The sequence below is a fragment of the Equus przewalskii genome, chromosome 29 (genome assembly GCF_037783145.1).
Source record: "Equus przewalskii isolate Varuska chromosome 29, EquPr2, whole genome shotgun sequence".
NCBI lineage: Eukaryota > Metazoa > Chordata > Mammalia > Perissodactyla > Equidae > Equus > Equus przewalskii.
Genome location: NC_091859.1, coordinates 38047344 through 38070965, shown reverse-complemented (window position 1 = coordinate 38070965; position 23622 = coordinate 38047344). Strand labels below are relative to the sequence as shown.

Sequence of the window (23622 nt, the reverse complement as noted above, 5' to 3'; positions counted from 1 at the left end):
ATTTTAATTCTTTCCTGGGTTCTGTCACTTCACTTCCAAGATTTTCTAATTCTGATTTATATTGTTCTTTTGTGTCTTCAACGATTTGCTTAAAAAATTTTAGCTTGTTTTAGAATAGTAGGCCACTATTTTGATCTATTTTGTAGCCACGCCTTTCAGGCACGCTTTCATTATCTGTAGGGATGTTATTCTGCTCCTTATTCTTTTTGCTTTTAATAACTGTGTATGAGATTTAACCTAGATACTTTTCTTATTGCTTTTTTTAATGTGAAATTAATTTTCCTGAACTTTTAGAATGAGGCAGGATTTAGAAAAGATTTGTTGACTTCACAGAGTGCACTCTTCTGTTGTTCTGGGGCAGTGGTAAGAAAACTTGTCAGCTGACTTTCTGCTTTCCTGGTTCAGTTCATCTCCTACTTTGATTTACATCATCTCCTTCCTTCCTCTCTTGTCTCTAATTCATTCAATTTTTATTTTATTTTATTGAGGACACAATAGTTTATAACATTGTGAAATTTCAGTTGTAGATTATTACTTGTCAGTCACCGTATTTATGTGCCCCTTATCCCTTATGCCCAACCCCTAACCCTTTTCCCTTCTAGTAACCATTAAACTGTTCTCTTTGTCTGTATGTTTATCTTCCATGTATGAGTGAAATCATATGGTGTCTTTTTTTCTCTGTGTGGCTTATTTCGCTTAACATAACACCCTCAAGGTCCACCCATGCTGTAGCGAATGGAGCATTTTGTCTTTTTTATGGCTGAGTAGTATTCCAGTGTGTGTGTATATACATACATACACACACACACACCCACCACATCTTTATCCTGTCATTAGTTGTTGGGTACTTGGGTTGCTTCCACGTCTAGGCTGTTGCGAATAATGCTGCAATGAACATAGGGGTGCATAAGTTTCTTTGAATTGTTGATTTCAAGTTCTTTGGATAAATACCCAGTAGTGGGATAGGTGGATCATATGGTATTTCTATTTTTAATTTTTTGAGAAATCCCCATACTGTTTTCCATAATGGCCACACCAGTTTGCATTTCCACCAGCAGTGTATGAGGGTTCTCTTTTCTCCTCAACCTCTCCAACATTTGTTGTTTTTTGTCTTGGTAATTACAGCCATTCTAACAGGTGTTAAGGTGATATCTCACTGTAGTTTTGAATTCCATTTCTCTAATGATTAGTGATGTTGAATATCTTTTCATGTGCCTGTTGGCCATCTGTATATCTTCTTTGGAAAAATATCTGATCATATCCTCTCTCCCCCTCTTTTTTTTTGGTGAGGAAGACTGGCCCTGAGCTAACATCTGTAGCCAATTTTCCTTTTTCTGCTTGAGGAAGATTGTCACTGAGCTAACCTCTCTGCTAATGTCTGTTTTGTAGGTGGGATGCTGCCACAGCATAGCCTGATAAGCAGTGTGTAGATTTGTGCCTAGATCAGAACTTGTGAACCCCCCGCCACTGAACTGGAGCATGCAAACTTAACCACTACACCAGGCTAGCCCCATCTTCTGCCCATTTTTTGATTGAGCTCTTTTTTTGTTGTTGTTGAGTTGTCTGAGTTCTTTATATATTTTGGAGATTAACCCCTTGTCGGATATATGATTTGCAAATATTTTCTCCAAGTTGGTAGATTGTCTTTTTGTTTTGTTCCTGGTTTCCTTTGCCTTGCAGAAGCTCTTTAGTCTGATGAAGTCTTATTTGTTTACTTTTTCTTTTGTTTCCCTTGCTGGAGTAGATATGGTATTTGAAAAGATCCTTCGAAGACTGATGTCAAAGAGAATACTGCCTATACTTTCTTCTAGGAGTTTTATGGTTTCATGTCTTACCTTCAAGTCCTTGACGCAATTTGAGTTGCCCTTTGTATGTGGTGAAAGATGATGATCTACTTTCATTCTTTTGCATGTGGCTGTCCACTTTTCCCAACACCATTTACTGAAGAGAATTTCCTTTCCCTAGTGCATGTTCTTGGCTCCTCTGTCAAAGATTAGCTGTCCATAGATGTATGGTTTTATTTCTGGGTTTTAAATTCTGTTTCATTGATCTGTGTGTCTGTTCTTGTGCCAGTACCATACTATTTTGATTACTATAGCCTTGTAGTATATTTTGAAGTGAGGGATTGTGATGCCTCCAGCTCTGTTCTTTATTCTCAGGATTGCTTTAGCTATTTGGGGTCTCCTGTTGCCCCAAATGAATTTTATGATTCTTTGTTCTATTTCCATGAAGAATGTCATTGGGATTCTGATTGGGATTGCACTGAATCTGTAGACTGCTTTATGTAGTATGGACATTTTAATTACGTTTATTCTTCCAATCCATGTGCATGGAATTCTTTCCATTTCTTTATGTCATCATCAATTTCTTTCAAAAATGTCTTAGAGTTTTTATTGTATGGGTCTTTCGCCTCCTTGATTAAATTTATTCCCAGATATTTTATTCTTTTTGTTGTGATTGTAAATGGGACTGTGTTCTTGAGTTCTCTTCCTGTTAGTTCATTATTAGAGTATAGAAATGCAACCGATTTTTATAAGGTGATTTTGTACCTTGCAACTTTGCTGTAGTTGTCAATTATTTCTAATAGTTTTCTGATGGATTCTTTAGGATTTTCTATATATAAAATCATGTCGTCTGCAAAGAGCGAGAGTTTCACTTCTTCCTTGCCAATTTAGATACCTTTTATTTCTTTTTCTTGCCTAATAGCTCTGGCCAATACCTCCAGTACTATGTTGAATAATAGTGGCGAGACTGGGCATGCTTGTCTTGTTCCTGTTATCAGAGGGATGGCTTTCAGTTTTTCCCTGTTGAGTATGATATTGGCTGTGGGTTTGTCGTATATGGCCTTTACTATGTTGAGGTACTTTCCTTCTGTACCCATTTTATTGAGAGTTTTTATCATAAATGGATGTTGAATCTTGTCAAATGATTTCTTTGCATCTATTGAGATGACCATGTGGTTTTTATTCCTCAGTTTGTTAATGTGGTGTATCATATACACTGATTTGCAGATGTTGAACCTTCCCTGTGTCCCTGGAATAAATCCCACTTGATCATGGTGCACAATCCTTTTAATGTATTGCCATATTCTGTCTGCCAATGTTTTGTTCAGGATTTTTACATCTATGTTCATCAGTGATACTGGCCTGTAATTTTTCTTCTTTGTGTTGTCCTTTTCTGGCTTTGGGATCAAGGTGATGCTGGCCTCTTAGAATGTGTTAGGAAGTGTTCTGTCTTCTTCAATTTTTTGGAATAATTTGAGAGGATACGTGTTAAATCTTCTTTGAATGTTTGGTAGAATTCTCCAGAGAAGCCATCTGGTCCTGGACTTTCACTTTTTGGGAGTTTTTGATTGCTGTTTCAATCTCTTTACTTGTGATTGGTCTATTCAGATTCTCTATTTCTTCTTGATTCAGTTTTGGGAGGTTTTATGAGTCTAAGAATTTATCCATTTCTTCTAGATTGTCCAAGTTGTTGGTATATAGTTTTTCATAATATTCTTTCATAATCCTTTGTGTTTCTGTGTTATCTATTGTAATTTCTCCTCTTTCATTTCTTTTTCTTTTTCCTTTTTCTTGGTGAGGAAGATTTGCCCTGAGCTAACATCTGTTGCCAATCTTTTTTTTTTGGCTTGAGGAAGATTAGCCCTGAGGTAACACCTGTGCCAGTCCTCCTCTACTTTGTATGTGGGATGCCTCCACAGCACAGCTGATGAGTGGAGTAGATCTGCACCCAGGATCCGAACCCCTGAACCTGGGTCACTGAAGTGCAGCATGCGGAACCTTTAACCACTCAGCCACCAGGCCGGCCCCTTCTTCTTTCATTTCTAATTTTATTTATTTGAGCCTTCTCTCTTTTTTCCTTAGTTAATCTGGTTTGTCAGTTTTGTTTATCTTCTCAAAGAACAAGCTTTTGGTTTCATTGATCCCTTCTGGTTTTTTTTTTTTTTGGTTTCAATTTCATTTATTTCTGCTCTAATTTTTATTATTTCCCTCCTTCTGCTGACTTTGGCTTGCTTTGTTCCTTTTCTAGTTCTGTTAAGTGTAGCTTAAGATTGCTTATTTGAGCTTTTTCTTGTTTGTCAAGGTGGGCCTGTATTGCTAGGAATTTCCCTCTTAGGACTGCTTTTGCTACATACAGTTGGTATGGTGTATTTTCATTTTCATTTGTCTCCAGATATTTTTTGATTTCTCCTTTAATTTCTTCAATGATCCATTGGTTGTTCAGTAGCGTGTTGTTTAGTCTCCATATATTTGTCACTTTCCCAGCTTTTTTCTTGTAGTTGATTTCCAGTTTCATAGCATTATGGTTGGAAAAGATGCATGATATGATTTCAACCTTCTAAAATTTATTGAGGTTTGCCCTGTTTCCAAACATATGGTCTATCTTTGAAAATGTGTATTCTTCTTTTTTTGGAAGAAATGTTCTATATATATATACCTATTAAGTTCATCTGGTCTAGTTTTTCATTTAATTCCTCTATTTCCTTGTTGAAATTCTATCTGGATGATCTTTCCATTGATGTAAGTGGAGTGTTGAGGTCCCCTACTATTATAGTGTTGCTGTTAATTTCTCCTTTTAGGTCTGTTAATAGTTGCTTTATGTACTTTGGTGCTCCTGTTAGGTGCACATATATTTATAAGTGATATGTCCTCTTTGTGGAGTGTCCTTTCTATCATTATATACTGCCCCTCTTTGTCTCCTATTGCCTTTTTTATCTTGAAGTCTACTTTGTCTGATATAAGTATGGCAACGCCTGCTTTCTTTTGTTTGGAGAATTCAATCCATTTACATTTATATGAGGGCTTAATACTACTATTTTATCACTTTTTTTCTAGTTGTTCAGTATTCCCTTGTTTCTTGTCCCATGTATTTCTGACTGCCAATTCACTTTGGTGGTTCTCTATGATGGTTTTCTCAGTTTTCTCTTTATCATTTGTATCTCTGTTCTAATTTCTTGTTTTGTGGTTACCATGAGGTTTGTATCAAAGATCTTGTAGATGAGATAGTCCATTTTCTGATAGCCTCTTATTTCCTTAGTCTAAGCAACCAACCTGCTCAATTTTGATTCTACTTCAAGCAGTTTCTCCTTAGTGTGAGCTCCTGTCCTAGAAGGGAGCCCACCACCTTCAAACTTCCTTAGGCCATTGGAGTGGCAAATCCTCGTTTTCAGCTTCTGTTCTCAAACTGACTTACTATCCTTTCCAGTGAACAGCTGGGTGTTATTTGGGGGTTCTTCTATTCTCAAGTTTGTCAGATAGCCTCCCTCACCATTGTTGCTTCCTTCCTTCCCTTCACATACATACTAATACCATCCAGGCCTTGTGGTTGTACATAGTATGTTCATAATTGTTTGTATTTTGTGGTTTTAGTCATACCCTATTATGTAGTATTTGGTTTTGCTACCTAATGCTGTTTTTATTTGACAATTTGGAGATTGAAAACCTATTTATTTTGCTGCCATTTCCCCAGAATCCTTGATTCTTTTTATTTCTTACTGAGATTCTCCATCTGTTCACTCATTATGCTTATATCTTCCTTTAACTCCTAAGTATATCTATTGTAGCTGCCTTAAAGCCCTTGTCTGCTACTTGGAACATCTGGGTTGTTTAGGATCTGTTTTTACTGACTATGTTTTTCTTGATTATGGGTCACAGTTTCCTGATTCTTCCCATGTCTAGTCATTTTTTTAACTGAATATTGAAAATCATAAATGATACAATGTAGAGATTCTAGAATTCTGTTATGTTCTTCTGAAGAGTGATTTTTATTAACTTGGTTGGATTCAAACTGCAAACTCTGCTCTCAGTGGGAAGCAACTAAACTCTCTGCTCAGTCCATCCAACTTCTAGCTGCTGGTATCCTGCTGAGCCTCCTGGGTCTCTCCTCAACACAGTGATCAGCCAAGGATTTTGCAATACTTTATATTAAGATTTTGGAGTTCACCCTCTCTGCAGCAACCTCTCTTCCAAGATTTTTCCCCCATTTTTCTGGCTATTCTGCCAGCACCTAACTCTGTCCTCTGAAACCTCAAGGCAATAAAGCTCTGGCTTTCTGTTGCCCAAGCTGTGTGGATTGGGGCGTGCCCTCAGGCAAAAAAACCCTAACCACTTATATCTTACCCATTATAGTTCTTCTTTCAAGGACAGACTTATGCAGTTTCTGCCAGTTTTTGGAAGTTCTCTGGTACCTTCAAATACTTGTTTTTAATATTTTATGCAGATTTTATAATTATTATCTGTGGCGGATGAATCCTGGCCAAACTATTCTACCACAGCCTAAATATTATTTTTGATTAGAAAATAAAAACTTCAGGGGCCAGCCCGGTGGTGCAGCAGTTAAGTGCACACGTTCCACTTCGGCGGTCCAGAGTTCACTGGTTCGAATCCTGGGTGCGGACATGGCACCGCTTGGCAAACCATGCTGTGGTAGTAGTCCCACATATAAAGTAGAGGAAGATGGGCATGGATGTTAGCTCAGGGCCAGTCTTCCTCAGCAAAAAGAGGAGGACTGGCAGCAGATGTTAGCTCAGGGCTAATCTTCCTCAAAAAAAAAAAAAAAGAAAAGAAAAACTTCAAATTTATTTTTTAAAAAAATGTGGGGGCTGGCCCATTGGTGTAGTGGTTAAGTTTGCACGTTCTGCTTCAGTGGCCCAGGGTTTGCTGTTAAGATCCCTGGTGTGGACCTACACACTGCTCATTGAGCCATGCTGTGATGGCATCCCACATACAAAAGAGAGGAAGACTGGCACAGATCTTACCTCGGCAACAATGTTTCTCAAGCAAAAAGAGGAGGATTGGCAACAGATGGTAGCTCAGGGTCAATTTGCCTCACCAAGAAAAAAAAAAAGTGTGTGTGTGTGTGTTAACTGGGTGTTTTTAGTTGCCTGATCCTGTGACATGATGAATAAAACAGTTTTAGAAAATAACCAGGGGCCAGCCAAGTGGCACAGTGGTTAAGTTCATACATTTCACTTCAGCGGCCCTGGGTTTGCTGGTTCAGATCCTAGGTGCAGACCTATGCATTGCTTGTCAAGCCATGCTGTGGCAGGCATCCCACATATAAAGTAGAGGAAGATGGGCACAGATGTTAGCTCAGGGCCAGCCTTCCTCAGCAAAAAAGAGATGGGTTGGCAGCAGACAGTAGCTGAGGACTAATTTTCCTCAAACCAAAAAAAAATGAAGAAAAGAACCACAAGTTTTGCAAAGGCAGTTAACCTGAGTTAGAGGGGACCTGTATATGTCTTTAGTCATTTATTCCAAATATATCCATATTCCAACTCATACTCCTAAGAAGCAGTGGGATTTGTAGAAGCCTTACCTGCCATTGACAGGCCAGGTACGGGTGATGTCACTCACATAGCAAGAAGACTCACAACCTCCATCCAGCAGCACCATTTCCCCATCCTGAAACAAAAGCAAGACAGGTCAAAATAGGTGATCTCATGATTGTCAGTTGTTTCTTCTTCTAAGTTAAGCTCTTTGTGCCTTTCATTTTATTTTTTTTAAAAAGGCACTAATTTGAAGGAGACTAATCTTCCCTGGTTCCTTCTCACAAAAAACAGCATCTAAATTTTTCAAATGAATTCACACTAGTTCAAGAAAGTTACCATTGCATAGTGGTTAAGTTTGGAACCAGACCGCTTGGGTTTGAGTTACTGGGTGTAAATATCAGCACATCACAAATGTTACCATTATCACTATTAATTTTAAAAAAGTCCTATATAAGTTGGTATCCAGGGCCTTATTCAACTACAATTATCCATAAACATTTAACTGTAGAATATCACTTCCCCTTCTGCTCCCCATCAAAATACATGTGGAGAAAAAAGAAAACTTTGGGTAAATTTCAATCTTACTGCTTGCCATGTTATATAGAAATTATCAATCTATGCCCCTGAAAACAGGGCATATCTTATTTTTATCTAAATAAGCACAGAACTTGGCACACAGGAGTATAATGGTCAAATAAGCACATATATAGTAATGGCAACCTTGAAGAAGGGATGTGGTTTTTGTTTCTGGCAAAATGATAGAATAAATTTCCTGTTAGAAAACAACTAGATCCTGGATAAAAAATATATTTTATGAAAAGCTGACATTACACAAGGTAAGAGATATCTTAAAGATTTTTTCTCTCTTGAAAAAAGACAACCCAGAACTGAAACTAGAGCTGGGAGTAGTGATAAGGTAAGTGTTACAGTATATAGGAAAGGAGGTGTTGCCCCGAGATCCTGTAGCAAAGTAGGGAAAATGAACGGGAGAGCCCTACATTAATCCAGGACACTCACAGGAGATAAAAGGACCATAGGTTGTTAGGACACATTTGGCTTCTGGCAAAAGCATATGCAAATAACCTTTGGAGGAAATTTCCTCCAAATTTGGGCCTGCACAATTTCCAAAAAAATCATCAAGCAAGCATAAGCTCATAATCAAAGGTCTTCAAGCACACAAGGAGGTAGGTCACTAGGAGTGAAGAGTTAACAGGAACAACAAATACCAAATTTAGATCTTCCAGGACTTCAGACAATGGAATTATCAGATATAGAAAGCAATTATGAAATGTTTAAAGGGATAAAGAATGGAATCACAAAGATTAATAAGCAACAAGAGAAAAACAAAAATAACTATGTAGATTTGAAAGGAACCAAATGAAAACAGAAAAACAACTGCTGAAATAAAACACTCAATATGGATGGTTGAAGTGGTAGATTAGACAACTGAAGATAAAGTTTCCAGGAAGAGAGACTTACCAAAATCCCCTAGAATGTGAGAGAGAGAGACAAGTAAATGTAAATACAAAAGAAAAGTTAGCTTACTCAAAACAGAAAGAAGTCTAACATACATCTAACTGACCTCCTTGAAGGACTGAATAGAGAGAATGTAGGAGAGATGATATCTAAAGAAATAATGTCTGAGAATTTCCTAAAACTGATGAAGACATGAATCCACAGATACAGGAAGCAAAAGATATCATAATGAGGATACATAAAAATATATGTATTTATATAGTAAATACTGAGAAATACCAAAGAAATCTTAAAGCAGCCAAAAAAAAAAAGAGTAGAGGGGTGAAAGAGTAAAGCAGCCAAAGCAAAAGAGATCTCTCTTAAGGAATGATAGTGGGTTTTTTTGCTTGTTTGTTTGTTTTTCTCAGCAACAGTGAAAGTCAAAAGAAAGAAGAATAACATATTAAAACTGATGACTGAAAACAACTGTCAATCTAGGATGGTTTTGCTGGCATAGCCATCTCCGAGAGTGAAAATGAAATAGACAGTTTGGCTAAACACACAGTTTAACAGCAGCAGACCTTAATCTAAAGGGTGCTCTTCAGGTAGGAGGAAGGTGACCCTTCAGAAAGCCATCTAAGATGCAAGAAGAAAAGGTGAACATGTGGGTAAAATCTAAGTAAACCGTCAGAAGGGTTCTGCTTTGACCGATTCCTGAGGACTCCATATAGCTGTAGTAAACTTAGAGGCAGAAACACAGGGCAGCCTGTACTCTCTGACAACACTTCCGCCAGCTGCCTACTACTTGGTCCACACCAGAGCCCTTCCAGATGCCCCAATAGGACGCTACATTTCTCACCACTTGTTGACGACCTTGCCCACTGACTTCAGTAGAAGGGGCCCTTATAAACTTTCAGATAACCAAAGCCAGACCATGACCCAGAAGTTCTCAACTTACTTTCTTATGCGCCATTTATCCAGTAATGAAATATCAATACTTTTCTCTCTCTATATAAAGCTAGATTTGCGCTTGCTCTCCAGTTTTTCAAGAATGAACATTGTTTAAGAATAGACACATGGGTGATAAAACTACGAAGAAAAACAAAAAAATGATTAAAACAAAAGTCAAGGTGGTAGGAGTGGAAAGGGAGATGTGCTTGAGATGGCCCAGGGAAATTCTAAGGTACAAGTAATGTTCTTTTTATCGTTGATGGTGGATACATGGCTGTTCATTTTATTATTACTATTATTTTTAAATGGTACATTACAGCTATTGTTTTTAATATATATTTAACAACTTAAAAAACTTGTAGAATATAATGAAAATGAGAAATTTATTCTCAAATACTCATAATTAGAAAAGAAGAAAGGATGAAAATTAATGAGTTTAGAATCCAATTTAAGAAGCCAGAAGAAGAACAAGAGAATAAACACAAAGAGTAGAGGGGTGAAAGTAATAAAGACAAGAGTATAGTGTAATGAGATAGTAAACCAAGACAAAACAGCATTAATAATGTGAAAATTGGTTTTAAAAGACTAATAAAAACCAATAAAACTCTTTATTTCTTTTTCTTTTTGAGATTTCTTTTTTTAGCCAATGTTGTTGAGGTATTATGTATACACGGTGAAGTGCACAGATCTTATGTATATAGCATTAAGTCAGTTTTGTTGAATGCATACACCCATGCAACCACACCCTCATACCCCTTCCCAGTCAAGCCCCCATCAGAAGCAACCACTGATCTCAATCAGAAGGCTGCAACTTGCCAACACCTGTTTTATTTCTTGACCTGGGTAATGTTATACGGGTGTTCACTTTATAAGGACTCATTAAACTGTTCCTTTATATTTTAAGTACTTTTCCAGTAGTACGTACATTTTACAATAAGAAATGTTAAAAAAAAGTAAAAAAAAGCCTAGTATAGGAAAGAAATTGAATCATACTTAAAAAATCCACAAGGAAAATATCAGGCCCAAAAAGTTCTACCCAATTTTCAAGAAATGGATTCAAATTATTTCACAATATTAAAGAAAAAAATTATTCACTTTATGAGCTTGGTTTGACCTTGATATGGAAATCAGAAGAAGACAGTATGAGAAAAATTATAAGCCAATCTCTCTTATGAACACAGATCAGAATATCCTAAACAACATTTTAGGAAGTTGAAACTAGTTGTGCTAAAAGATAAGATGCTTAATTTCACTGGTAATGGAAATTAAGACCACAATGAGATACTGTTTTATAGCAACTAAAATGGTGGAATTTAAGAAGTGTGATAATATCAGAAGATGGAGAGGATGTGGTCAACAGAATTATACACTGCTGCTAGGAGTGCAAACAGATAGAAATACTTGGGGAAAAATTTGTATTAACTTACTATACTTAGGAGTAAAAAAAAAAGTTAAGCTCCAAAAAACTACATATAGCAGTATATAATTTTTATATAGCTCATAAACAAGCAGAACTAACTAATATTGTTTAGGGACTCGTGTATATGTGACAAAACTATTTTAAAAAATCAAGAGAATGACAAACAAAAAATTGAGGATGCCAGTTAAGTTACCTTTGGGAGGGAGTCAGCTGGATGGCACAGCATAAGGGTACATAAGTAGATGCAAGGTATGGTAATGTTCTAGTTCTGGAGTTGAGGGATTGGTTTATGGGTATTCATGTAAAAAGAAATTACGCTGTATAATTTACATGTTTGTTACATTTATTCTTTTGAATTTATTGAAAATTGAAATAGATAATTAAGAGTAGACAATAAAGGAACGCACAATTCTTGTACAATCACTTGGGAGAGAAAACCATAAAAGATACGTTCCCTCATAGCTAATAAGGTATTCTTAAAATCAGTCTGCTCCCAAAATATGCTTGGCCCACTGATGCCACAAGTCCTCAGAGAAGGAGTGTTATAAAATGAAATGGGCAGAGGCTTTAGAGTGATATACTTGGCTTTGCACTAAGTTGCCTAATTCTTTTAAGTTTATTTTCCTCATCTATTAAACAGGCATGTTAATAACTGCTCCTATCTCACAGTGCTAATGTGAGGACCAAATGAAATAATGTCTGTAAAAAGCATTTTATAAACTATGAAGTGCTTTATAAGTGGCAGTTACTTTGTGAAAGCTGAAGGTCAGGGGACCATGAGGTTAGTGAGTTTTCTACTAGGGCATCTGGACTCAGAGGAAGCAGCACTGAAGGTATTTGTGTACCTTGATGAGTTGATTATTCTTCACATAGTGCAAAGTGTTTGATCGATTACCTCCAGCAACCACAGGTGGGTAGGCTAAGATGTCTGCGCCACGGGCCCGGCATTCAAATTCAAACTGAAAAACAACACCAAAGTATGACTGAACACAAGATTTCCTTAGGGCAGCCTCAGCCCAGGCTCTCTTCAACAGCCCATACCTCCATTCAAGTACTTAAGTCATTAGTGGAAAATTATTCATAATTTCTAACCAAACTTATTATGCTGTAATTTCAGTCCATTTCTTTTATTCTCATTCCAATCCGGTTCTTCACCCTTACTAATAAATCTGTTCTTTTCTTCTGAGTGCTCTAAATTTCCTATGATTTTCAAATTGTTAAGCCCAGAAGAGGACAGAGATAACCCACGATCAAGGCTGACCACAGAGATACAGTCATATAAAGTTACTGTTTGTTTATTCTTATTTAGATAAACACTGGCATAAGGCTTGTATTTTTAACAACAGCTCTAAATTACTAATTTCAACCTTTCAAAAAGCTACCACCCTATGTGCCTAGGAAAAGTGAAAAAGGAAGCTAGGCAAATGGTAAGTTTACTAATTTCACTATGTCCTAGGATGGAGCTGGAGACTGGCAAGTGTCTGTCACTACCTATAGCACGACCCCAGATCCCCAGATTCTCTTCCTTTACATTTACCTAAACAGTATTAGTATTCTCATCTCATATTCGTTTAAGTCTTTCCCTCTTCATCTGTTCTACTTTGCAATTTTCTTCATTTAATTGTAGCCCTGCATGTTTTAGACTCATCCAATAAATTATCAGTGACATTTAAGAACCAAATCCTCTGCACAGATGTCCTGGTCACTTCCATGAAAGCCAAGTGGACTCCATCTGCAAATCAATGAAATTACTTTACATTTGCCTCCAACAAGAGTTTTCCAACCATTTAAAGCTCACCTTAGCATAAAGAAAGCCTTCCTCCACAGGGGCTTTACTGGCAAACATGGTCTCTATGAAAGCCTGCAAAGAGAAAGGAGGATGAAAAGAACACAGTCTCATCTTAACTATATTGCTTACTCAAACATTCAAAATACTGGAGCTCAAATGAAAAGCACCCTTCTACCCAGTTTTGTTGATCTTAAGTTGTGACTTTGTGGGCATGATAATATAGATTTCGGAAGGGAAAAATACTGCTTTCAGGAATATTTGATGCCAAGATTTAGTGGAAGTGTACCCAATCTTCCCACTCAGAATATACACTGTATGCTAGAATAAGCTACATGGAAACACATTTGTAATCCAATTACACATTTATGTAATCCAATGTCTCTACTGCCCTGGAATGTATCAAATTATGGATTGAATGGTCCCAACCTCAGCACTTTTGACATTTTGAGCTAGATAACTCTGTTGTGGGGAAGTGTCCTGTTCAATGTAGGATGCCAGTAGCACCCCCAAATTGTGATAATCAGATATTGCCAAATGTCCTCTGGGGGACAAAACTGCCCCCAGTTAAGAAGCATTGCACTATAGCATAAGTACTTTAATTAATTCTCTGTGATAGCCACACTACATGTGTCTGTTTTTCCTATTTTTATAAGCATCCATGTTTATAATTCACCACTGTACCTCGTTACCAAAAGGATGTTGATTAGCATACATAGATTCATAAACCATTACAAGAGAATATAAATTCATGGTTGAGTTAAAGAAAAGCAAGGCTTGGGGTGAATGGAGCTCAAAAAAATAAAAGTGCACACATACTGCCCTTCACAGTTATTAGGCTACTGTGGATGGGCTACACATTTGTTCCTGTTTTCTATCAGCCAATGTGACAAGGGAAATCCTGTCAGCCATATAATTTCCAAGTCTGTGAGATAAAAACAAATCAGTTGCACAGGGATATGACTATAGATACTATAACTAGAAAGGAATTTCTCTCAAGTTGCTACATTCTGAGAGTGAATGCATGGAATGTGTGAAGGAATGGTTTAAATAACATTTCTCAATACAAGATAATGACATGACCACAAAGCTCAGTAGAATAAAAAGCAAAGGGGGTGGCAGCGGGAACACCTGCATCACTGCTCCCTTTCTCATTCTGATCTCCCTCAAATGTAGAGAGCCCTTTCCTGACCACTCTATCTAAATTAGCATTTCACATCACACATTATCCCCTTTCATTGCTTCATTTTTCTTCACAGCATTTAATTCCACCTGACTATATAGCTTAAGTTGGTTTATTGTCTCTCCTCAACTAGACTGAGGGCAGGGACACATGGATAGCCTGTTTTGCTCACCACTGTCTCCTTAGAACCTAGAGCAGTGCCTGGCACCATAGTAGATACTCAATAAATATCTGCTGTATGAATCAGCAACTAAAATTAGTTAAAGAATACTTATTTTTTCTTATATACAAATGTTGGTAAATAGTTTGCACTACACTTTTAGCGTGAAGCTAAAATGACCAAAAAGAAAAAAGGAAAAAGTGTGGTAGCTCTAGTGAGGCTCATTCACTTAAAAGAGGGACTTGTCTTTTTATTAATTTCCTTTCAAACCTTATGGAACAGCAGAGAGAATTTTTGAAGTCAAGGCCCTTTCACACTGCTATGCAGACTAAATATGACAGAAAAGTTCCTCTTCCTTCCTGGTGGTCAAATGCCTGACCTTGCTTTACTTTTTTCCATTATGAACGTGCCTCCTATCAACCCATTTCTTCACAGATGATTTCAGGTATTTATGGTAATGGTTCAAATGCCACCTTTCCTTACCATGTGTGTGATGTCCTTCCACTAAAGATCAATGGGCAGACTTTATGACTGCCACTTCTTACTGGGGTTGTCTTGTCATAATGTACCCCATACTCTCCCAATCAACACTTGACCCCCTTACTTAACTAGATACTACTTAAATGTTTGTATTTTGATTCTTTAAAAATGTACAAGGGTTTTTTTTGCATTTCACTGTGCATCTCATAATCAGAACACATCATGAATGGATACTGTAACAGCTTATAGAAAAGGGAAAGTGGAGAGAAAAAGCATTTCAGGAATTATTTCATAAAGGTTTTATATGTGTGTGTCCACATGGGTGTGATGTGAGAGTAGGGAGACTGCGCCATTTGGAAACGAGGGGAAGTGCACTCCAGGCAAAGGGATGGCATGACAGTATGGCCTATCTTGAAAGCTCAGTATGGCTAGAGTGTCAAGCACATATGGAATAAGAAGAAGAGATGAAGCTAGAACGGTAGACAGAAGAGGCCAGATCATGAAAGGCCTTACATGAGCATATTGAAATTTAATCCTAAAAACACGGAGCCAACAAAAAACTTTAAGTAGGAGGACAGTCAGATTTATAAAGATCACTCTGGGTAGGGTACAGTTAGACTTAGGCAATAATGGAAGCAAGGAAACAGCAAAGGGATAGGAGGTGGCCCACCGTGCTAGGCACAGGCCAAAATAACACAGCTTGGTAGGTAAACCCAGGTCTGTCTGTTTTCCACTACACTATTCTGCCTCCCCAGGAGTGGACTTGGGGGGTGGTTAATTAGATATAAGGGTTGGGGAAAAGCATTTGTCTAGATAACTTCTATATTTCTATCTAAGGTAGCTGGGTAGATGTTGCTATTATTAACCATGAAAAAGAATATGCGAGGAGAGTCAGGTCCGGTTGAGGGCAGAGCACAAATCTAGATAATCATGGGAAATTAAGATAGAGATGTCCAGGAGGTAGGCTATATGCTCAGCCATAGGAGAGATCCGACCTGGACAAAGTCTGACTCCTTCCTCACTTTTCCTTCTGCCTACGTATTCTACCAACTCTATGTCTGTAAGAGTTACTTAACTCTGATGGCAAGGTCCTTTACTTAAACCAAATCAGACTGCAACAAAATCCAATTGATCAGTAGCACACAGGCACAAATTATATTTGGCTTGTCCCCTAAAAGAAGGGCAACTTTCATTTGGGCTAACAATACAATTACAGTATAATTGAATAATTATTCAATTCCTCAAGAATTTAAGGAAATTACTTTGCCCAAATATCCAAAAATCTTACAGAAACATTCTGGCCAGAAGTGGGAACACTTAAGGAACACAATCACTGGCAGCTAGTTGTTCATTAAGAAAAGTAAGGCCAAATTCCATCTCCCTGTCTGATGTCATTACTGGGTTGGTAGATAAAGAGAGTATCATAGACTTAATACTTCTAAATTTTAGCACAACACTTAAAATAGTCTTAGGATAACAGTGTGGACAAGTGAGAGAAGTATGGATCAGAATACTCCTAGGTAAGGGCTGCCCTGGTGGTGCAGCGGTTAAGTTCGAACGTTATGCTTCTCAGCGGCCCAGGGTTTGCCGGTTTGGGTCCCAGGTGCAGACATGGCACCGCTTGGCAAGCCATGCTGTGGTAGGCGTCCCACATATAAAGTAGAGGAAGATGGGCACAGATGTTAGCTCAGGGCCAGTCTTCCTCAGCAAAAAGAGGAGGATTGGCAGCAGATGTTAGCTCAGGGCTGATCTTCCTCAAAAAAAAAAAAAAAAAAAAAAACCCTAGGTAGATTTATAACTGATTTTGCACCTTATCCAAAGACATCTGATCACTGGACTGGCATCAATTCCTCTGGAGCCCTCAACATTGTTCCACAGATCTGTTCTTAGCCTCTTCTCTTGCTCATCTTAAAAATCAATGATTTGGGGGCTGGCCCCATGTCTGAGTGGTTAAGTTCATGTGCTCCACTTCGGTGGCCCAGGGTTTCACCAGTTCAGATAGGCGCAGACATGGCACCACTCATTAGGCCATATTGAGGCGGCGTCCCACATATCACAATTAGAAGGACCCACTTCCAAAAAAATATACAACTAAATACTAGGGGGATTTGGGGAGAAAAAGCAGAAAAAGAAAAAAAAAAGAAGATTGGCAACAGTTAGCTCAGGTGCCAATCTTTAAAAAAAAAAAATCAATGATTTGAAGGAAGACAAAGACATATGCTTATAACATTTGCAATTAGTCTTTGCTGGTCCAGCTGTGGCTGGAGCACTGGACACTGTACTTGAAGAAGGACCCTGACAAACCAGAGCGCATACAGAGGACGGTTACCAAAATAGGGACCATAACATACGAGGAAGAGTTAAGGAAAACAAGAATGTTGCACTTTGGGAAGATCAAAGGGAGAACACAGAAGAGCAGCCTTCAAATGTTTGTGTGCTGTGATGCTGTGAGGTTAAATCCAGCAGGCCGGGAATTAGCCTGAGCTGTTTTGCTAAAGTTCCTGCCTGGCACTGATTCTGGTCAAGGCCTGAAACATACTGATTAACAGTGTTGAGAGGAGTTTCAGAGCAGCTTATATCAGCTTGTCAGTATTAATAACAGTGAGATTAATGGCTTGTACTTGGTTTCCGTGAGACCTCTGAAGGCATTTGCTGTTACATAGCAGGAATGTGCCTATGTGACCAAAACCCCAAAATCGCTAGCTGAGGTTCCATTTTGGGCTCCCTGGTTCTGAGGTGTTCTGTGTGTGTATATGTGATTCCTGATCCATGAGAGAAAATGCATCCTGCCCAGCCCATACTGAGACGGGACATTAGGAGCCTGCACCTGGCTTCTCTGGACCCTTGTGTGAGACAGCCATTGTCTGTGACAGGTATTCCTACTTTAATGCTGTTGCTATACTGTACTCTTTTCCTATAATAAATTGCAGATTTACAGCATTGTCATTTTGAGTCCTATGAGTCTTCTTTAGCAGTCAAATTGCTTAACTGCTACTATTATTGCAGTTATCATAAGGAAAGGAAATAAAATTAATTTATGCTGTTACAAGGAGAAACAACTAAGATCATGGGTAAAAGATACTAGAAGGCAGATTTACTTTGCCTTGTAAGGTATTGAGCAAGTCTCCAGACATGTTCACTAAACACTGAGGTAGAAGCCAGATGTTCATCTGCTGTGAGACAAATTCATTGGGTACACAACCTTAAGGTGCACTCTGAACCCTAAGAGCTGAGATTCTTTTTTTTTTTTTTTTGAGGAAGATTAGCCCTGAGCTAAGTGCTGCCACTCCTCCTCTTTTTGCTGATGAAGACTGGCCCTGAGCTAACATCCGTGCCCATCTTCCTCTACTTTATATGTGGGACGCCTACCCAGCATGGCTTGCCAAGTGGTGCCATGTCCGCACCCAGGATTCGAACTGGCAAATCCCAGGCTGCCGAGAAGCAGAACATTCGAACTTAACCGCTGCGCCACCAGGCCAGCCCCTGAGATTCTCTTAATTTGGAAACAAGTTTTTAGTAGGACTATATACCTGTGATGTCAGCTTCCCAGCGATCTGCATTCGCTCAATTTCTGCAGGAGATTTGACCAGCCGGAGGCGCTGTACCAGCTGGTGGACAGCCCGAACCTTGTTCTTGCTCCTGGCTTTGACCTCAGTCACATGCTGCATGTAGTCAGAGTGAAGCTGTGCATGAGAGGGCCTCATCCAGTCATACCAAACCATATTTGTCTCAGCTTAAAATAAGAAGCCAAAAAATAAATTTAAAATAAAACTAATAGCAACAACAAGAAATATCACCTGTCACAATGACCTTAACAAGGGTCAAAACTACAAAACCTGTAGTGAGGAACTCTAAAGGGTTGAACACAAACTCTCTCAGGGCTGAAGTAACTGAAGGGTTTGATCATAAGTCATTGGAAGGCCATTCTCTGGAAATGGCAAGATTTTCTGGGACTGAATATACAGCTTTTCTGCCCCTAAACTTCAGTGTTCTTTACAAAGATGACAGATGGGACTAAAGCTTTATTCAAGTTTTGATTTTATGTATTATTTATTAACTGTTAAAGAGCAATTATAAAAATTGTTCTCCCCATCACAATTGAGCTAGAGGCATTACTGATTAATTGAACAAAAAAGGACAGAAAGTACTCAGATCATGAGCTTATGGTTAAAAGTTTTCCATCCCTTAACAAAAAATTTCAGTATAAGTGAAAGGAGGTTCTTCTCTTATTTAGGAACAATTATTCATAGCTTTAGAAACACTATAGCCGATAACAAGTGTTAGTCCACACTTGTCCAGGAAATCTCTCCTTTTCCATCTGCCATGTATTATCATTTTAGACAATCACGGTTCACCTTTTAATTTTAGAGACCCAAGGAAATGGTCTATATTTGCCTGAGACATAAGATAAGAAGGCTCATCATGAAAATGCTTTGCACTTACACCAAGTCTCCATTTGTTCCTTTAGTTTCTTTCTGACAGTAGTCTACGAGGGACATTCCCAACAATCTAAGTCTGAAGGGCTGTATGTTTTACACAAAGTACTTTGGGACAGAAGAGGGGAAAAAGAATCCTAAAAATTTTGATTGGATATGTATTAGTGATACAATCTCCTAAATATTTTCATTTTAAAATAAAAATGGTTTTAAATGTACATTACATGTGAAACATTAATTCTATTCTTAATATAAATTTAACTGTTGTAATTTTTTAAAAGTAAAACAGCCTCTACTACCTGTTATCATGTATGAAATCATAGCCCACCTTTTCTAGGTTTTTAAATTTTTAAATAAATATGATTTCATTAATCTTTTCCTTTGCTTAGTGCTTTTATCTAATAAACCACTAACATTAAGAATGGTGAATGAGAACTGCTTTTGAAAAATACATTTTATGTAAGACTTTAATAATACTGGGTTAACGCAATTTAGACTGTAGAACATGACAGCCAGCAACTAATTCAAGAAATAAAAAAGCTACAAAGAAAATGATTCTGTGTCCCAAATTTGTGAAGACTTTGAAGATATAAGAAAGTTCCACTAGTTTAGTTGGGTATTTATCTCTATAAAATAGGAAATATTAGTATAAAGTAAAAGAATTCAAACATATTGGAACTTACAATTCAAATGAGTATTTTCTTTCAAAGAAGTCCTTGTAGGAAACAAGTCCTATTTGATTGTTGTAAACAATTTTGGAATTATGTTTTAGAAACTAAGTTCACAAATGGTTTATAAACCATGCAAATCAGGCTAAAATTTCACATTATTTTGGTCTAAAATCAGTATTTTTCACCTTGATCATGTAGCTTATTTACCAAATTTGGCTCCAAGTGACTTTTGGATACTTTAAAAAATAAAACACTTCCCAGAGCTGTAGATTTACAAGAATCACTAAGGACAGTTTATAATATAGTGTAGGTTCTGAGAAGTTCCAGAAAAGGAATTCAAAACATTCTGAGTGATCATAATTCACTAGAATAAACATAGAGAAAGTGACTATTTTGAAGGGCAAGAACTCAATTGCACATATGAATCACCTGAGAGTCTTGTGAAAATGCAGTTTCTGCTTTAGTAGGTAGGAGTGGGGGCCTGAGATTTTACAGTCTCACTATCTATTACGCATTTGTAATTGGAATATGCATCACCAGGTCATTCTGATGCTGTGATGATGGATCACCCTTTGAGAGTATTGCCTCCTTTTGAAGAGTTGGCAAAAGCAATAAGATAAGAAGCAGTGGTCAAGGGTAAATAGACTGGTCAGTAATCTTGAAGTGGCCCATGCCCATCATCCACCATAAAAAGAAATTCTCTCTCTGGGATTTCAAACTAGGATAGTTAACAGTCTCTGTGAATGAATAACCTAATGAAGATTTAGCAAATGAATAAATGAAATCATTAAAGTAGCACAGTCTTGTGGAAAAGACTTACGTTCCTTTCATGGTATTCAGGGAAGCATTGCTAAGACAATCATTTTAGAAAATTAAGACCTTTGTCTAAATAGGCAAGGAAGGTCTTAATGGCGATCTGACCTGTGGTTTGACTTCTGCTCCCATTTGTTACCTTTCAGTTTCGGTACCAGATGTTGAAATTCTTCCAGCGTGTACGCTTCGTCCACTCCAGTTAGAGCTATTGCTCCATCAGTGCCAGATCGTGGGCCATCCCAAAGTTCTCGACTGGGGTCCCTCCGAGGCACAAACAGCATAGCCTTGTGTGCTGGTAACTGCTTGCCAGGGAGGCTTTGAAGGACCAGAATGCTATCGGGCTCTTGGAATCCACACAGGTACAGAAAATTGTTGTCTTGGTGGAAAGTATAGGGGATATCATTGCTCATGTAATATGTAGGGTTGGACAGCAGAACCACTGTCTGGTCTGTCCCACTCTGCCCTTGTGCTTCCTTGTGGATCAGAGACATTAGTTTGTGTCTGCGAAGTGCATATTCCACCTGGGATAGTCCTGGTGTCACCTCCCCTAGAAACGACAAATAACAGTGACACTTTGCATTTCTATAGTGCCAACGTACTTAAGGTAGCTTAATATTAGACGGAGACACTCAAGTTCATTTCTTCAATTTATGCCAAATCTCCTCAGAGCACAGGAAGAATTAAGGAGAAAACCCAGGTTTCAAATTTCTATTCCACTGTAAAAATTCAGAAAAAAATGATAGTTAAATGTGGTCCTACCTGAAAACTGGGATCATGACTCCTTAAGATCTCTTCCAGCTCTTTGGTTCATTCTTTTATTCATTCAATCAAATATTTACTGAACATTAATATGTGGGAGGCATTGTTAGGCATATAATCAAAGTTTCCCTGAAATTTTAATACGTAAGGTGAGGAGAAGAATCACATTATCCGTGTATGACTTCCCCAAAAGAATGTAAGCTCCAAGAAGACACAGATTTTTATATGTTTGCTCAATGTTATATTCCCAGTGCCTACAATAACAACTGGAATATAGTGGGCACTTGATAAATATTTGTTAAATAATCTGCAGTTTTTAACATATTAGCATTTAAGGCCAAAAAGCTTTCCCCAATTTCAAGAACTAGAATAAGTTTCTCCTTCTGAATCTCCAAAGAATAATAATACCTTTCTAATAGGACTTTTTAATCTCTACTTTGTATTAACAGTGAACTGGGTATACACAACCTCCTTGAGGGTCATGGCCATCTCTGTACTCTCCAAAAACTCTAATAATATTATCTACCTCTTTGCGCTGTCATGAAAATCAAATCTGATGAAGTATGTGGTTCTTAAGAATTGAGGGGCTGGCCCAGTGGCACAGCGGTTAAGTTCACGTGTTCCACTTCTCAGCGGCCCAGGGTTCGCCGGTTCGGATCCCGGGTGCAGACATGGCACCGATTGGCACACCATGCTGTGGTAGGCGTCCCACATATAAAGTAGAGGAGGATGGGCATGGATGTTAGCTCAGGGCCAGGCTTCCTCAGCAAAAAAGAGGAGGACTGGTAGTAGTTAGCTCAGGGCTAATCCTCCAAAAAAAAAAGAAGACTCCCTAAAGAATCTTTTGAAAGTTATGGATTCATTCTGTTTGCTAAAGTGCATGTAGGCACATAGAAGCTTTTGACATACAATTTTTTTTTAAGAGATTTTATTTTTCCTTTTCCTCCCCAAAGCCCCCGGTACATAGTTGTGTATATTTTTTTAATTGTGGGTCCTTCTAGTTGTGGCATGTGGGACGCCGCCTCAGCAGGTCTGATGAGCGATGCCATGTCCACGCTCAGGATCTGAAACAGTGAAACCCTGAGCCACCGAAGTGGAGTGCAAGAACTTAACCACTCGGCCACAGGGCCGGCCCCTGACATACAATTTCAAGAGTCTCTGATTCCCTTAAGCCTACCCAAAAAACCCAGATTAAGAACCTCTGTTAAGAAGTGTTATGTGTTCTTAATATTAGTACCTAGCAGACTGCCTGGCTGCTGGCCCAGTGATGACTGGGTGAATATTTCCCTTCTGAAATGGAAATTATGCCTGCTTTCACTTCAGGTTCCAAAGAAAAGAATTACTAAAACAATCACTCACAAAATCTATATCCTTTGGCCTACACTTAGTAATAATAATAGTAAGACAACATCTAACATCTACTGAACGCCTACTATGTGCTTGATACCATTCTAATTATTTACATGTATCAACTCATTTAATCCTTACAATGACTCTATGACTCTATTATCGTTCCCTGCGGTAGCCAGTCTCCACATGCAAGTATGGAAAGATAGCCATGAAACACTGCTGTCTGGAATAGTTACAGAACCAGATGGATAATATGATCCCGTTTATGTTCAAAAAAAAAAAAAGAGAGAGAGAAAAGAATTTAGAAAAGAATCAATTTTTACAGTGGTAATCTCGGGAATAAGATAAGACTGAATTTTTTTATTTAACACGCTTTTTTACATTGTTTGAACGATGTTTCAATGAGTATATACTTTTATAATTAAAATCCCAAATAAAGAGAAAAAGAGGCTAAAAAAGGGAAACCATGGACAGTCCATTCTATACTCATAATGTACAATGGCTCTCTGTTGTCCATTAGATCACATTCAGACTCTTAAGCTTAGATTTTAATGCTCTCTACCAGGTAACTCCAATTTATCCAGCCAACTCTTTTTTTTAACAGGTTTATTGAGATATAATTTACACACTATACAATTCATCCACTTAAAGTGTACAATTTAATGGTTTTTGGTATATTCACAGAATTCTGCAACTATTACCACAATTGATTTTAGAATATTTCATCGCTCCAAAAAGAAACCCCATGCCCATTAGCGGTCACTCTCCATTTCCTCCCAATCTGCCCCAGCCCTTGGTAACCACTAATCTATTTTCTGTTTCTATGGATTCATCTATTGTAGAGATTTCGTATGAATGAAATCAAACAATATGTGGTGCTTGATG

The 23622-nt window shown here is 38.0% G+C and overlaps 1 protein-coding gene across 18 annotated transcripts in view; it reads right to left on the bottom strand.

Annotated features, from left to right (window-relative positions):
• Window positions 1-23622, bottom strand: part of XPNPEP3 (X-prolyl aminopeptidase 3) — a 74975-nt gene that overhangs the window by 26879 nt on the left and 24474 nt on the right. For all 18 annotated transcript variants that reach the window (XR_011534526.1, XR_011534527.1, XM_070599451.1 and 15 more), the window contains 5 exons: window positions 20768-21175; window positions 18239-18441; window positions 12898-12960; window positions 11945-12058; window positions 7321-7406 (listed from right to left, as the gene is read on the bottom strand). Coding sequence is in view for 16 of the 18 variants with exons in the window: in XM_070599446.1 (XP_070455547.1) it covers window positions 7321-7406; window positions 11945-12058; window positions 12898-12960; window positions 18239-18441; window positions 20768-21175 (874 nt within the window). In the remaining 2 variants the exon portion in view is untranslated. The remainder of the gene's footprint in view (window positions 1-7320; window positions 7407-11944; window positions 12059-12897; window positions 12961-18238; window positions 18442-20767; window positions 21176-23622) is intronic.